Below are 14,678 nucleotides of genomic sequence, written 5' to 3'. Positions count from 1 at the left end.
TGTATTCTATAATATACCCGTCGCGTAGCTGGTCTCTCAGGGGGAAGGGGATGTCTCAGCGGGGCCCATGCCCGAGGCATCCCTTTCCCCATACCTCACCACACACACCCACAGAACATATTATATCTCTTTATCTTTTTATAAACACATCACTATCTATATCTATCTGTTTTGTTTGTTCGTTCTTCGAGGCAGGGTTTCTGTGTAGACCAGGCTGGCTTCAAACTCAGAGATCCCCCTGCCTCAGCCTAGGATTAAAGGCCTGCATGTCACCACGCCTGGCAGTTTTTTTTCCGTATTAAATTTTTACTTATTATTGGGGACATCCGTGGGTGTATGACGTATGTGACTATGAGTGGGCGAGCCACGGTGCCTGTGGCCATGAGAGGACCCGGCTCCCTCTTCCGGGCCTGGTGGGCATGCTTGTGAGGAGAGGACGTCCACCTGACGCCATGGCGAGGCCTCCCTTCGCCTCTCTTCCTACCCTGAAGTGCTGCAGGCAAACCTCGTCAACTCGGTGCCCATAGCCCCGCGGTGTGCGGAGGCCTTCTTTCTCACCGGAGCCTACGACATTCCGGAAGTCCTCCATTGAGCCACAGGCCCCGGGCGCCCTCGCCAGCCGAGCGGAGGCGGGAAGCGGCCGGGGACCAGCAGGCACCGCGCGGGCCTCGCCGCCGCCATCTTGGGGCCTGCGTCCGCCATGGCGTCATGGGCGCTGCTGTGCCTGGGCGGTGCCCTCGTGTACTCCCTGCTGCACTCGCTGTCCCTCACGGAGGGCTCCAGCCCGGCGCAGGGACAGGCCACCACGCCGGGGCCGCCGGAAGAGGAGCAGCCGGTCACGAAGGGCAGTATCTGGTCATGTGCAGCCCCAGCACCCGGGACCTTGTCCGCTGTCCCACCTCAGCCACGCAGGACTCAGCTGCTCCCAGACCGTTGGTAGCCATGTCAGTGATACCTCAAAAATGCTCCGCACTTACTTTTCTAGACAGACTTACTGATGTTCGTGGCTCAAAGGGCTGTTAGGTGACCTTTTCAGAATGCACTTGAGAATAACTATTCAACAGGTTAAATGGCAAGAGTGATGGATATAGCTTGTAGCTCTTGACTTAGCAATTGCAACTTTTGTTTGTTTTATGCCAGAGATTGATGATTTATATACATTCATCCTACACACCCTGACTACTGAGCTGTATCCCAAACACATGGGAGGCACATGCACGCACACACGTTTCTGAGATCAGGTCTCACTATACAGTCCAGGCTGGCTTGGAATTTGTGATATTGCTGTCTGATCCTCTTGAAAGCTGGGATTACAAGTGTTTACTACCACTGAGTGGTGGTGGCGAACACCTTTCATCCCAGCACTCTGCAGCCAGAAGCAGGCAATCTCTGAGTTCAAGGCCAGCCTTGTCTACAGAGTTATGAGACAGCCAGGGCTACACAGAAAAACAAAAAAAATCTAGTGTATACTAGCATGCCGACTGGATCTTAGATTCTTTTTTTTTTTTTTTTTTTGGTTTTTCGAGATAGTGTTTCTCTGTATATCCCTGGCTGTCCTGGAACTAACTCTGTAGACCAGGCTGGCCTCGAACTCAGAAATCTTCCTGCCTCTGCCTCCCAAGTGCTGGGATTAAAGGCGTGCGCCACCACTGCCCGGCTGATTCTTAATCACTATCCCACAAAGGAAAGAACATGGTACGTGGCTAGTGAAACTTACTTTTATATTCTTGGGGACTAGAGTTATTAATAAATTATGTTGGTTTTTGTGTCTTACTGAGCTTACTGAGTAGTCAAATGTGGCATGTTTGTTTAAATTCCTTTGCCATTCAGAATTTCAGCTTGCCTCATCAGTGTCTACATAGAAATTTAAAGGACTGTGCTAATGTATTCAGGCTAGGAAGTAACATGAAACATGGATGATGATTCCAAATAATGTATCGCTTTGTTTTTAGATTGTGGAATAGCACCACTTAGAGGTGCACTGGAAGGGTCTCGGATTATAGGAGGGACGCAAGCTGATGTCGGCGCGTGGCCATGGCAGGTTAGCCTGCAGGTCCAAGATGGCGATTTTCTTATGCACGTATGTGGTGGTGCCCTGGTGAGAGACAGGTGGGTCCTCACAGCTGCTCACTGCACTAAAGAGGCTAGGTAGGTGTTCCTAATGGGATTCCCATTTTCTTCTCTTGGGAATAGTTTGAAAAGGTACTGACTTTAGTTAAGCATTATGTCTGTATATAATTTCCTAGATATATTACACTGCATTTGTTGAAATGAATCCTTTAATCACAGGCTGGTGACTGTTTCTGTGGATGTTTTATAGGGTTTACAAGCCATATAGTCTGTTATATTTTATTACTTAGTATAAAAGTAACTATACATAAGTGGAAAATACACAGTTAAATGACTGTCGCTGTGATCCTGTAAAACCATACATATAATTAATTATTGATTTGTATATGTGAGAATGTACTTTGTTCGTGGGTTGTGTAAAAACAAGGCAGTTGAGAGTTAATTTTTATTATTTGAGCTCTGACAGAGACTCTTTGGCTTCATTTGCTTAGAGTCATAAAATCCCATTTTCGTGTGATTTCTGGGACCAAAACATAATTCCCAGAGCTGCCTCCATGCTGGATGGATGCAGAATTCTGTTTCCATCCCAGTGGTCATAGGTATGGGGCAATTATGACAGACTTTCTTTAAACAGTCTCTTTGGTTTTTCTAAAACAGTTTATTTTTATGCATGTGAGTGGTATGTATGTATGTATGTATGTATGTATGTCCACCGTGTGCATCTCTGATGCCCAAGGAATCAAGAGAGGGCATCTGGAATTTTAGATGGCTGTCAGTCATCATGAGGATGCTGGAGAAAGCACCTGGGTCCTCTGCAAGAGCAGTGACAGTCTCACCCCTGAGCCGTCTCTCTCGCTCAGAAGCTTCCCTTCTAAGATGTTGGTGAGGAGGGAGAGGGACATGCCAGTATGGTGTTGTAGTCTATATATTATCTTTGCCTTTAACTTTCTCATCAACTTTTATGATGAATCATCTGACCAGCCCAGCCTTGCTTTTCACGTTAGAGGAAAGCAACATGGCCCAGTTTATTAGTGAACCATCCTTGGGTCAAGGGTCCATCCTTGTCCTACAGAACTCCAGAGGGTGTGGATCATGTATATTCATTAAATCCGGACACCTTGATACAGACTGGGTAAATCTCGTACAAGCATGTAGGTATGTCGCCTCTGAGTACCAGTGTGGTCCTGGGGGCTGAACCTAAGGCTTCACACATGTCAGGTCAGTGTTCCAGTACAGAGCTACTGTTTTCCACCGTGGCTATAGCACTGAAGAAGAGTGTGTGTGGAGGGATGGAGCTGGTGTCTGTCACAGGGCAGAACCACAGGGCTCCTGTGAGCCACCTTCCACGCAGCAGACCGTGCAGATTAAGCTTTCTTTGTTCTCATTCTCATATATCTGTTCACTTCCTTTTATAACTGTGGTATAAGTTCATACCTCTGGGCACACCTGTGTGGGATCGTCAAGATTAGGTTAACTGAGGGGGGGTCCACCCTGGCTGAGGGAGATGGCTGAATAAAAAGGAAAATGGAGCTAAGCACTGGCTGCACCTGTTTCCCTCTGCTCCCTCCTGATAAATGTGTCTAGCCTCCTGAAGCTCTGCCTCCTTGCTTTCCCTGCCTTGATGGACTAAGACTGTGAACTAGAATAAATCCTTCCCCCTACATCAGTTTTATTAGAGTAGTTTATCCCAGCATCGAGACAACTGGTAAAACTTTGTCTGAAAAAACAAAAACAACAACAAACTCCCCCCCACCAAAAAAAACCCCAACTAACCAAACAAAACCAAATAAATCCTGTCTCATGTCAGAGCTGTATCTTCTTTTTAGTTTAACTTTAGTTTAATTTTGTAAAATTTAGTTTAATTTTGTAAAATTCTAGTGCTAAGATCCAGATGTTTTTTTTTTTTTTTTTTTTTTGGTTTTGGTTTTTCGAGACAAGGTTTCTCTGTGTAGCCCTGGCTATCCTGGAACTCACTCTGTAGACCAGGCTAGCCCCGAACTCTCGAACTCAGAAATCCGCCTGCCTCTGCCTCCCAAGTGCTGGGATTAAAGGCGTGCGCCACCACCGCCTGGCAGATCCAGATGTTTTATTCTAGTATATTTCTAAAGATGAGAGGCCCGAGAGATGGCTCTGTGGTTAAAAGTACTGACTGCTCTAAAAAGACACCAGGTCTGGATTCCCTACACCCACATGGCAGCTCAGAACTCCCTGAGACACCAGTTTCAGTTTCAGGGGTCTGATGTCTTCTTCTGGCATTCTTGGGCATCAGGCTCACACATGGCGCACAGATATATGTATGCAGGCAGAACACAGACAATTTATTTTTAAATCTTTTTTTTTTTTGTTTTGTTTTGTTTTTTGGTTTTTGGTTTTTGTTTTTTGTTTTTCGAGACAGGGTTTCTCTGTGTAGCCCTGGCTGTCCTGGAACTCACTCTGTAGACCAGGCTGGCCTTGAACTCAGAAATCAGCCTGCCTCTGCCTCCCAGTCTGGGATTAAAGGCGTGCGCCACCACCGCCGGGCTCCGGCTTATTTTTAAATCTTAAAATACAAAAGGAGAGGAAATATTTTCTCACGTGCTTGTCACAGAGCTTCGAGTTTTAAACTTACATCTTAATGATGTCTATTAGTGTTTATTAATTAAACATGACAGTTTTATACATGTATGTAGTGCATTCACTCCTGCACGCCTCTCACCCCTCCCACCCACGCCTTATGCGTGCTAAGCCTGCACTCTGCAGAGTTAACCTTCTCTTCCCAGTATTTTGAAGTGCATTGCAGATCTATCATCTTGCCTGTGGGAAAGACAGCACCTCTTATTGAAAAGAAAAAAAAAAAAAGTTTTTAATCCAGTCGGAGTTTACTTTGGTGGCTCGTGTTATCTCAGAGATTTAACCTTTTCTTTCCAAACAGGTAGTTGTCTCACCACCATGTATGGAGTAACTTAGTGCTCTGTTCACTAGCAGGACATGCTATCCTAGTCGGCCACGAAGTTCTCATGTACTGGAGTCTGCTCTGAGCTTCCTGTCCCACTCCTCCCCTCCCCTCTGCTGTATCATGAAGTTTGAGCCTTTATTTTATACTTTAGGTCACATGGAAGTAGGCTTGAAACTTTGTTGTCAGTCTGATATCTAGGGGAAATGAAAGAAATTATTTAAGTGGACCTCTTGGCAATAAGAATATTTGCTTTCTTTCAGAGACCCTCTGAAGTGGAGAGCAGTGATCGGGACCAATGACCTCAGCCGGAGCCACCGCCACACCAAGAATATACGAGTAACAGCCATCGCCATCCCGCCGGATTTCATTATGGAAACATTCGTAAACGACATCGCACTGTTCCATTTAAAGAGAGCCGTGAGGTACAATGACTATGTTCAGCCCATTTGTCTGCCTTTTGGTGTTTTCCAAAACCTGGACCAGAACACAGCGTGCTTTGTAAGTGGCTGGGGAAGGACCAAAGAAGAAGGTAATTACAGTCCAAGTCCTTTTACTGACACACCTTCCTGCAGAGGGAGGGAATCCATTTACCTATAAAAATCCTTGTGCGCATCTCTTTTGAGCTACTGATTGGTTCTGTGCCATGGATCAAACAGTGGACCACTAGGTTTTATTCCTCCCCTGTTTTATATTTTTTCTTTATTTTTACCTCTTTATTGACCCCAGAGCTAAACACCTGATTCTTATAAACCATAAAAAAGAACATTTTTACTTTGTATTTTCTTCCTTTTGGAGAGAGAAATTTCCTTGCATAACCAGAAGTACGACCCCCTGGTTATACACAACAACTACTTAAACTATTTTCACACTTGAGACTGACAATCTGGTGTCCCTATAGGTCATAGCCTTGATGAGAGAATTGGCACTTAAATCAGAAAGTTGGTGAGGATTCTGTTTACTTTCCTTTTCATCTCTAATGCCCTATGCAGGACTAGGCAGGACGGCTGCCAGTGATATGTTTCTCACACAGAGGCACTAACTGTTGATCCGTACACCTGACAGGGATAATAGACAACCCCTGTCTCTGGGAATAGCAGCAGGCTTCTGGACAAGTGTGTCTCAGGCTTCTGCTCCCTCAGCACCCCTGTTGCAAATGCTGCTGCCGCTGCCCCTGCTGCGGCTGCCTCCGCCATGGCTGCCCCTGCTGCTGCCATTCTGTTTGACTGTCTTCCCAGCTGGGCTAGATTTGTGCCACAACACAGAGCCTATGGATGCCAAAAGCTGAGTCTATGGAAACAGAGCCAGACATGTGTAATCCCAGGATGGGCTGAGAGGATCAGGAGTTCCAGGCCATCCTCAGCTATATGTGGAATGAATTCAAGGCCAGCCTAGGCTACATGAAATCCTGTCTCAACTACCACCTCCCTATCCCCATTCCCTCCAACACTCCAGCTATGGCCCTCAAAAAAGGAGCAGTTAGGACTCACACTGAGGTCTTTGTGATTCTGAGGCGTGATTATTTAACTAGCACAAGGACCTGGTTCTTGAGGGGAGTCAGTTTGGAACATATTAGAGCAAGTACTAAGACATGGTTTCCATTGCATGTGGGCCCAGCAAGTAGGCTATGGATTTTTTTTTTTTAAGACAGGGTCTCCTGTAGCCCAGACTAGCTATGTTGTCAAAGATGGCTGAGGCTGGGTATGTTGGTACATACCGTAAATCTCAGTACCTGGGAGGCAGAGGCAGGTAGATCTTGGCAGTTGAAAGCAACCACCCAAATAGATGGTTGTGAATCTGGGCAGATGTGCACCACACATCCGTTTTTAATTTGTGATTATTTAGGCAGTAATGGGAGAATTTTAGGAAACACTTTGTAAATTACTGTTTTTCTTGAGCACTTTTTAAAAATGTTTCCATTGATTGTATGAGTGTTTTGCTGCGTGGGTACCCACACACCATAAGAGATAGGGCATCTGTGCCCTTACAGAGGGTCCTAAGCCACCATGTGGTTGCTGGGAATTGAACTCAGGAAGAGGCTTTTAACCACTGAGCCATCTCACTGCCCTTTTCTCGAGCACTTTTGAAGGAAGAGAAGGAAAACATCATCATATAGGAAAGACATGACAATAGGACTGCAGTTCTGAATCCCAGCCTCGCCATGCTCTAACTCCAAGAGCACGGATACTTAGCCAGTTGGCATATGTCTTTCATCCCAGCACTCGAGAGGCAGAAGATGTAGATGTGTGTGAGTTTAAAGCCAGACTTGTCTACATAGCAAGTGCCAGGCCAGCCAGGCTACACAGAGAGACTCTATCTCAAAGTCAGACTCACTCAGTCACTAACTAACCAACTAACTAACTAAAGGGAGCATGGTCATCTTAATGAGTTGTTGACAGTTATTATCAGGTAACAATATAAGAACAGTTGCCATTTATTGTTCATGACTAGGTGTAACCCTGGTGCTGAGTGAGTCTCAAAGGACTATGATACAGAGCAGTAGAACAGGATGCCCAGTGTCCTACCCTGACCACTGTGCACTGTCCACACTGGTGTGAGTGTGAGTGTGAGTGTGAGTGTGTGTGTGTGTGTGTGTGTGTGTGTGTGTAAATGTGATATATAAATTTGTCAAAATTTAAACTGTGTGCTCTTAGATGGCTCAGGGGCTCAGAGCACTCGTTGCTCTTGCAGAAGACCTGGTTCAGTTCCTAGAACTCACACTGTAGCTCACAACCAGCTATAACTTGAGTTCTAGGGGACACATTGCTCTCTTCTGAACTCCACAGGCACCAGGCACACATGTGTGCATGTATACATACATCATACATACATACATACATGCAGGCAAGACATCCATACACATAAGATACATCTTTGAAATGCATTCTCTTTAAAAGACACATGTCAAGAGAATGGTGAGATAAGCTCTGACTAAGAGAAAAGCATTTGTTCAGAGATCCTGGGAGAGCCGTGAAGAACTTGTGCAGCTGACTGGGTTGTAAGTTTGCTGATGATTTGAAAAGCTCCCTCACCAAAGCAGACCACAGATGCCAACAGTAAGTGAAGAGATGCTGACATCACTGACAGCACAATGAGAAGTCACCACGTCTAATAAATACAGTGCTCACAACCTAAAGACACACAGTGCCAAGTCTGGGCAAGGATGTGGAGAAACCAGAATGAACAGTTAGTAAGATGGCCAGGAATAAGACCAGCATATATAGATCTGTTTTGTTTCTATGTACTAGCAAAAGTTAGGGAATGTAATTTAAAAGCCAGGGGCTGGAATAGGATACTGACACATAACATTACCCTACATGAAATAAACCGGTCAGAAATTGCAGTGTAGTCTACAGTTCCATTTATAATGAAAGGCCTCAAACGGGCAAACCATAGAGCGTAGATAAGAAACTCTGACCATCCAAAGGGCATTGGGGAAAACAGACCTTGGTTCAATGATACAGAGACAGCAGTCAGTGGAACCGTTCAGTCCCTGTCTTCAGGAAAAATTGGTTGCCCTTCATTAAAGGCATATACTCTAGTTTTTCCGAGGTCTTAATTTTTAAAGGGAAGGTCTCATGTAGCCCAGGTTGTCCTTACATTCACTGTGTAGCCGAGGATGACCTTGAATTTATGATCCACATCTCTTTCATCTCATGTGTGCTGGGATCACAGACATGTATCACCACCCTATCATATGACAGAGGGGCGGGACCCAGGGCTTTGTGCATGGTAGGCCAGCACCTCACACAGCACTGGCCCTGTTGTTATTTTTTGAGTCTGAGTCTCACTCTGTGGCCCAGGCTAGCCTTGAACCAATAACAATCCTCCTGCTTTAGCATCCAGCGTGCTAAAAATACATGTGTATAGGGCAGCACACATGGACACCAATGTTTTAAAGCACTGTAAAGTTGCCTGCAGTTATTAAGACATAACGTAAAGGGCTTTGTCATTCTGCTGCTGACAGGCAACGGCACATCTGTTTTACAAGAGGCGAAAGTACACTTCATCTCTCGGGAGATTTGTAACTCTGACAGGAGCTACGGAGGAGTGGTTCCCAACACTTCATTCTGTGCAGGTCACGAAAATGGGACCTTTGACACGTGCAGGGTAAGACCAAAGACTTAGATGCTTTCTAAAGCCAGGAGGAACCAAAACAAAGGCTTTTGCTCTGGTAATCTTAATTATCAGGCCTAATCTAAAATTCTGGGTTTTTTCCTACTTCAACAGTCCACGCTTTGGATTGGATTTCCTGGTTCTTATCCCTATCAGGATCAAATCCAGGCAAAATCTTTCTTGAATCTGGCATCCCCCCTTCTCTTCTCCGCTTTGGTTTAATGGGGAGGGGGCGCTGGGGGAGTTGAGACAAGATTTCTCTGTGTAGCCCTGGTTGCCCTGAACTCACTCTGTAGACCAGGCTGGCTTCCAATTCAGAAATCCACCTGCCTCTGCCTCCCAAGTGCTGGGATTAAAGGTGTGAGCCACCACTGCCTGGCTTATAATTTATTTCATTTACTGAGTACTTGCCTGGATTCCTCTCTCTCTCTCTCTCTCTCTCTCTCTCTCTGTGTGTGTGTGTGTGTCTGTGTGTCTGTGTGTCTGTGTGTCTGGTGCCTGAGGAGGCCAGAAGAGGGTGTCAGACCCTCTGGAACTGGAGTTATAGATGGTGGCGAGCGAGCTGCCGTGTGGATGCTGGGAATTGAACCCTGGTCCTCCAGAAGAATAGCTAGTGCTCTTAACCCCTCAGCCACCTCTCCAGTCTCCTTTGTCACCCTTTTTTTTTTTTTTTTGTCACCCAGAGCCATCATGCAGTGGAGGTTTTAGAGTTGAACCATCACCTCAAGTCTCCTTTCAGGACATTTTTTTGTCAACACTAAAAGAAATCTAAGAGTCATGTGTCAGGGCTGGAGACATGGCTTGGTTAGTGCTTGCCGTGTAAGCGTGAGATGTGAGTGCAGATCCCCAGAACCCACAGAACTAGCAGAGCATGGCACACACCTCTAATCCCAAGGCCACTCCAGCAGATGGAAAGAAGCAGAGACGGGCATTCCCAGCAGCTGCAGGCCTTGTAGGCAGCAGTAAACCAGAGACCCTGCTCAGGCCAGAAGGGACAGAAGTCTGACAGCTGAGGCTGTCTCCTGACTGCTACTCATTTGCCATGATATTTATGACATGTGAAGACACCGGACGTCATCCCCTGCCCTCCACACACATATATGCCTATACATCCGTGTGCACACACTCAAAAGGAAACCACGCCTCCTCCTCTCACCCTCCTCTGCATGTAGGCAGATGATAATCTGTAGGACTCCATGTCCTCACGTTTCTGGAAACATCAGCATGTGATCTCTCATGACCGACTCGTTCATGCTCCTGTTTGGGGGTTACCCAGACTGGAGTGCAGTCGTCCAGTTACCTGTCTCATTTCATCATACCCAACACCACAGAAGGAAGAGGGGTTATTTTCTCTCACAGCTGAGGGGACAGAGTCGGCCTGTCATGTGCCCACCCTCAGGAAGCAGAGGCTTCTGCTGCTGCACAGAAAGCTCACCTTCTCTTTCGTGTACAGTTGAGGCAGCAAGCACTCTTACCCCCAATTTTGAACACACGGCTCTCCATGTGTGCTCCCGTGTGCTCTACAAGCACACCCTCCTGTCCCGTCTACTGTACTGTGTTGCTGCCGCTGCTGTGTCTGCTCACTGTTGCTTTGCACTGGGGACCAATGTCAGAGCCTTGTGCATGCTAGCAGTGTTCTGCTACTGTTCTCATTTGTTATGTGCTTGTTGTTTGAGACACGGTCTCACTGTGTAGTCCAGGCTGGCCTGGAACTCACAGAGCTCTGCTTGCATCTGCCTCCAAGTGCTGGGGTTCAAGGCACGAACACTACACTCAGCTGCTTGTTTGTTTGTATATACAGAATGTTATTTGGACCTTAAATTTCCAATTTTTATGAAAGGCAATTTCCTACTGGCCTTATGTCATATGACTCTCTTTCCACATGGGAAACTGGACTTCTCAATTCTAAGTACACACTGTGTCACTGAGCTTCATGCCATGTCAACCCTCTTGTGCTTGACTCTTATACCCATTGCTGCTTCCAAACCCACTGCCCTGCACTCCACACAGGCGCTCTGCACTCCACACAGGCGCTCTGCACTGCACACAGGCGCCCTGATTCTTCTCTTCCTGTACATTCCTATTCCTGCAATCTAGGGTGTATGTCTCCTGTGTTCTCTTCCTTAAAAATCTTTATGTGTGAAACAATGAGACATTTGGCTTAAATGAATTGCATTCCCTGAAAAAACACCATCAAAAACAATTATTTCAATAACTGTTCAGTCCCGCCCAGTTGACACTCAGAGCCAGTCCTTAACCTACAGACATGGAGAGAAGGCCTTCAGCCTCCTTGTAGCTTCGAGAACATGACCAGCACATTTGGGTCTTGTAGAACCTGGAGAAGCTGGTTACTTGGGCATTGTTGACAGCCCTCCCTTGCTCACACCTGCCTGCATTAGCCAGTCTCAGCACTTGAGAACATGCCGTTCCTGTGACAAGGCGTGGTAGCAAAGGGTACACGAACTGAAGCACTGTCTCACATCTGCACAGAGGCTTTCCCACACGATGCTAAAGCAAAGGAAATACTCTAATGAGTTGTTTTTATTCCTCCTAAATTATGTTTCTCCTGAGAACTGTAAGATCCAGACATTTCATTTATAGTATTCTGGTTCAGTCATGCAGAGGAATTGATCCTACAGCTGTGCCTGAGTAGATGACACACATCCTGTATGGTTGAAATATTAGGCCGGTGGTGGTGGCTCACGCCTTTAATCCCAGGACTTGGGAGGCAGAGGCAGGTGGATTTCTGAGTTCAAGGCCAGCCTGGTCTACAGAGTGGGTTCCAAGACAGCCCGGGCTGCACAGAGAAATCCTGTCTCGAAAAACAAAAAACAAACAAAAACAAAACAAAAATATTGTTCTGATTTCCCAAAACATTATATTAATATGTTAAGGGGTATCTTAGTAATGTGGGTGTGGCCTGGAGCCATCCCAGCGGGACACCAGCTCCCTGCACCTCCTTCCCGGTGCTTCATCCTGATAGTGAGTGTAGAGAGAAAACGTGGGTTATCCTTGGAGGTATAGTGAGACGGGACATTCGCAGAGCAGCTCTATGATTGCATAAGAAATAATCAGACTCTCTTGGGATCTCTGGCAGGGTGACAGTGGCGGCCCGCTAATGTGCTACCTTCCAGAGCACAAAAGATACTTTGTGATGGGAATCACCAGTTACGGACACGGCTGCGGGCGGAGACATTTTCCTGGTGTCTACAGCAGTCCGTCCTTCTTCCAGCAGTGGCTGACACATTATCTATCACAGGGAAACACCAAACGCCTGTTCAATATGGACATGGTGCTTGGCCAGGTCCTCACAGTCCTAGGTTCCATCATCCTTCTAGGAGTGACATAGGAACCCCTGGGGCTGAGGCGTCACTCTGTCCCACTGTGCCTGACAAGGACGCTGTGTCCACGGCTTACGTGAGTGCTCCCATGTCAACGCTGGGTGGTTTTGGTTTTTTTGAACAAAAAGGATTCTGACAGATACATAGACCAAATCCTATGTTTCCTAATTAGAACCTGATTCATAATTCTGTATTTGGAATACTTTCCTAGGGTTTGTATAAAATATTCACTTCACTATGTGCTTTATATATAGAGAGGCCAATAAACAGTTTATAATTTAACTGAAAACTTTCTTTTTTAAAAAAGATTTATTTATTTATTATATATGAATACACTGTAGCTGTCTTCAGACACACCAGAAGAAGGCATCAGATCTCATTACAGATGGTTGTGAGCCACCATGTGGTTGCTGGGATTTGAACTCAGGACCTCTGGAAGTGCAGTCAGTGCTCTTAACCACTGAGCCATCTCTCCAGCCCCATAAATAAATAAATCAATCTTTCTTTCTTTCTTTCTTTCTTTCTTTCTTTCTTTCTTTCTTTCTTTCTTTCTTTCTTTGAGACAGGGTTTCTCTGTGTAGTCCTGGCTGTCCTGGAACTCACTCTGTAGACCAGGCTGGCCTCGAACGCAGAAATCTACCTGCCTCTGCCTCCCAAGTGCTGGGATTAAAGGTGTGCACCACCACCGCCCAGCAACTGAAAACTTTCTTAATGATTTATTTTTATTTTATGTGAATTGACATTTTTCCTACATGTGTGTCTGTGTGAAGGTGTTGGATCTCCTGGAGCTGGAGTTACAGACAGCTGTGAGCTCCTGTGTGTTTGCTGGGAAATGAATCCAGGTCCTCTGGAAGATCACCCAATGCTCTTAACAGCTAAGCTGTCTCTCCAGTCCCAACTGGAATTTTTTTGCTAAATTAAAAGATGTTTTAGGCCGGGTGGTGGTGGCGCACGCCTTTAATCCCAGCACTTGGAAGGCAGAGACAGGTGGATTTCTGAGTTCGAGGCCAGCCTAGTCTACAGAGTGAGTTCCAGGATAGCCAGGGCTACACAGAGAAACCCTGTCTCAAAAAAAAAAAAAAAAACCAACAACAAAAAACAAAAAACAAGGGGAAAATGTCTCTTCAGACAGCCAGCATGTTTCTCTGCAGCCATCTTGAAGGGGAAGAAAGAAAGAAAGGAACATTTTGAAAATCTTTTTTTTTTTTTTGGTTTTTCGAGGCAGAGTTTCTCTGTGTAGCCATGGCTGTCCTGGAACTCACTCTGTAGACCAGGCTAGCCTCAAACTCTCAAACTCAGAAATCCTCCTGCCTCTGCCTCCCAAGTGCTGGGATTAAAGACGTGCACCACCACCACCGGGCAATTTTGAAAATCTTGAGAGAAGAAAACCAAACCATAACAATAAAACCACAGAGCGCTGAAATGCAGGTCAACAGGAAACTGCCTATTTAGCATGAGTGGCCCTGGGTCCAGCCTTTACCACCCAAGAGGAGGAAAGGGGAAGGTGGGGGGAAGAGAAGGAGGTGGGGAGAAAGAAGAAGAGAAAGAAAGAAATGAAAAAAAAGCTAAGACCTTTCCAAATAAACACAAGCTGGGTCAGTTCACCACCATCCTGGACTTAGGCCACATGCTATAAGCAATTCAAGCTTAACAGAATACTTATTATTACCACAGAGTACATGGATGTATATAAACTATACTTATTATTACCACAGAGTACATGGATGTATATAAACTGACAAGTTTGGAATCCTGTCATTTCACAGAGGTCGGTCACACATGAATTAACGACAGTTGGTATAAAAATCACTGCAGCTGGGCGTGGTGGCCCACACATCTAATCCCAGCGCTTGAAAGGCTGAGGCAGCAGGACTGTGAGTTAGTTCAAGATCTCTCTGGTTATATAGCAAAACCCTATCTCAAAAATAAATGACTAGGGATAATTACCAACAATAACGTGTTATAATGTGTTGTCATTGCTGAAACAAGGCCTTACATGGCTCTGGCTGGCCTTGAACTCCTGATCCTCCTACCTTAGCCTTCCATTTGCTGGGATTATGAGATGTGGGCCAGCACACCAGGCGTCATCTCTTAAAGATATGAACTGTAGTCTTAATACCCTAACATAGGAATAGAGGCGGGGAGTAAACATATGGTCTTTGAGTACAAAATTGTTGTTATGCTGCATGTGCACATCATGATATTACAAATAAAGCTTT

The 14,678-nt window shown here is 45.8% G+C and overlaps 1 protein-coding gene across 1 annotated transcript; it reads left to right on the top strand.

The window, feature by feature from the left end:
- The first annotated feature begins 675 nt into the window (after window positions 1-675).
- On the top strand, window positions 676-12,739 carry Tmprss12 (transmembrane serine protease 12). Its single transcript, XM_028788352.1, has 5 exons — window positions 676-845; window positions 1,953-2,148; window positions 5,266-5,534; window positions 8,970-9,112; window positions 12,216-12,739. The coding sequence occupies exons 1-5, from the start codon at window positions 701-703 to the stop codon at window positions 12,465-12,467; spliced, it is 1,005 nt and encodes a 334-aa protein (XP_028644185.1). The 5' UTR covers window positions 676-700; the 3' UTR covers window positions 12,468-12,739.
- The last annotated feature ends 1,939 nt before the right edge of the window (window positions 12,740-14,678 follow it).

The sequence above is a fragment of the Grammomys surdaster genome, unplaced genomic scaffold (genome assembly GCF_004785775.1).
Source record: "Grammomys surdaster isolate TR1022 unplaced genomic scaffold, NIH_TR_1.0 125742, whole genome shotgun sequence".
NCBI classification, from domain to species: domain Eukaryota; kingdom Metazoa; phylum Chordata; class Mammalia; order Rodentia; family Muridae; genus Grammomys; species Grammomys surdaster.
The sequence above is the reverse complement of the archived record's forward strand: the minus strand, read 5'-3'. Positions and strand labels throughout refer to the sequence as shown.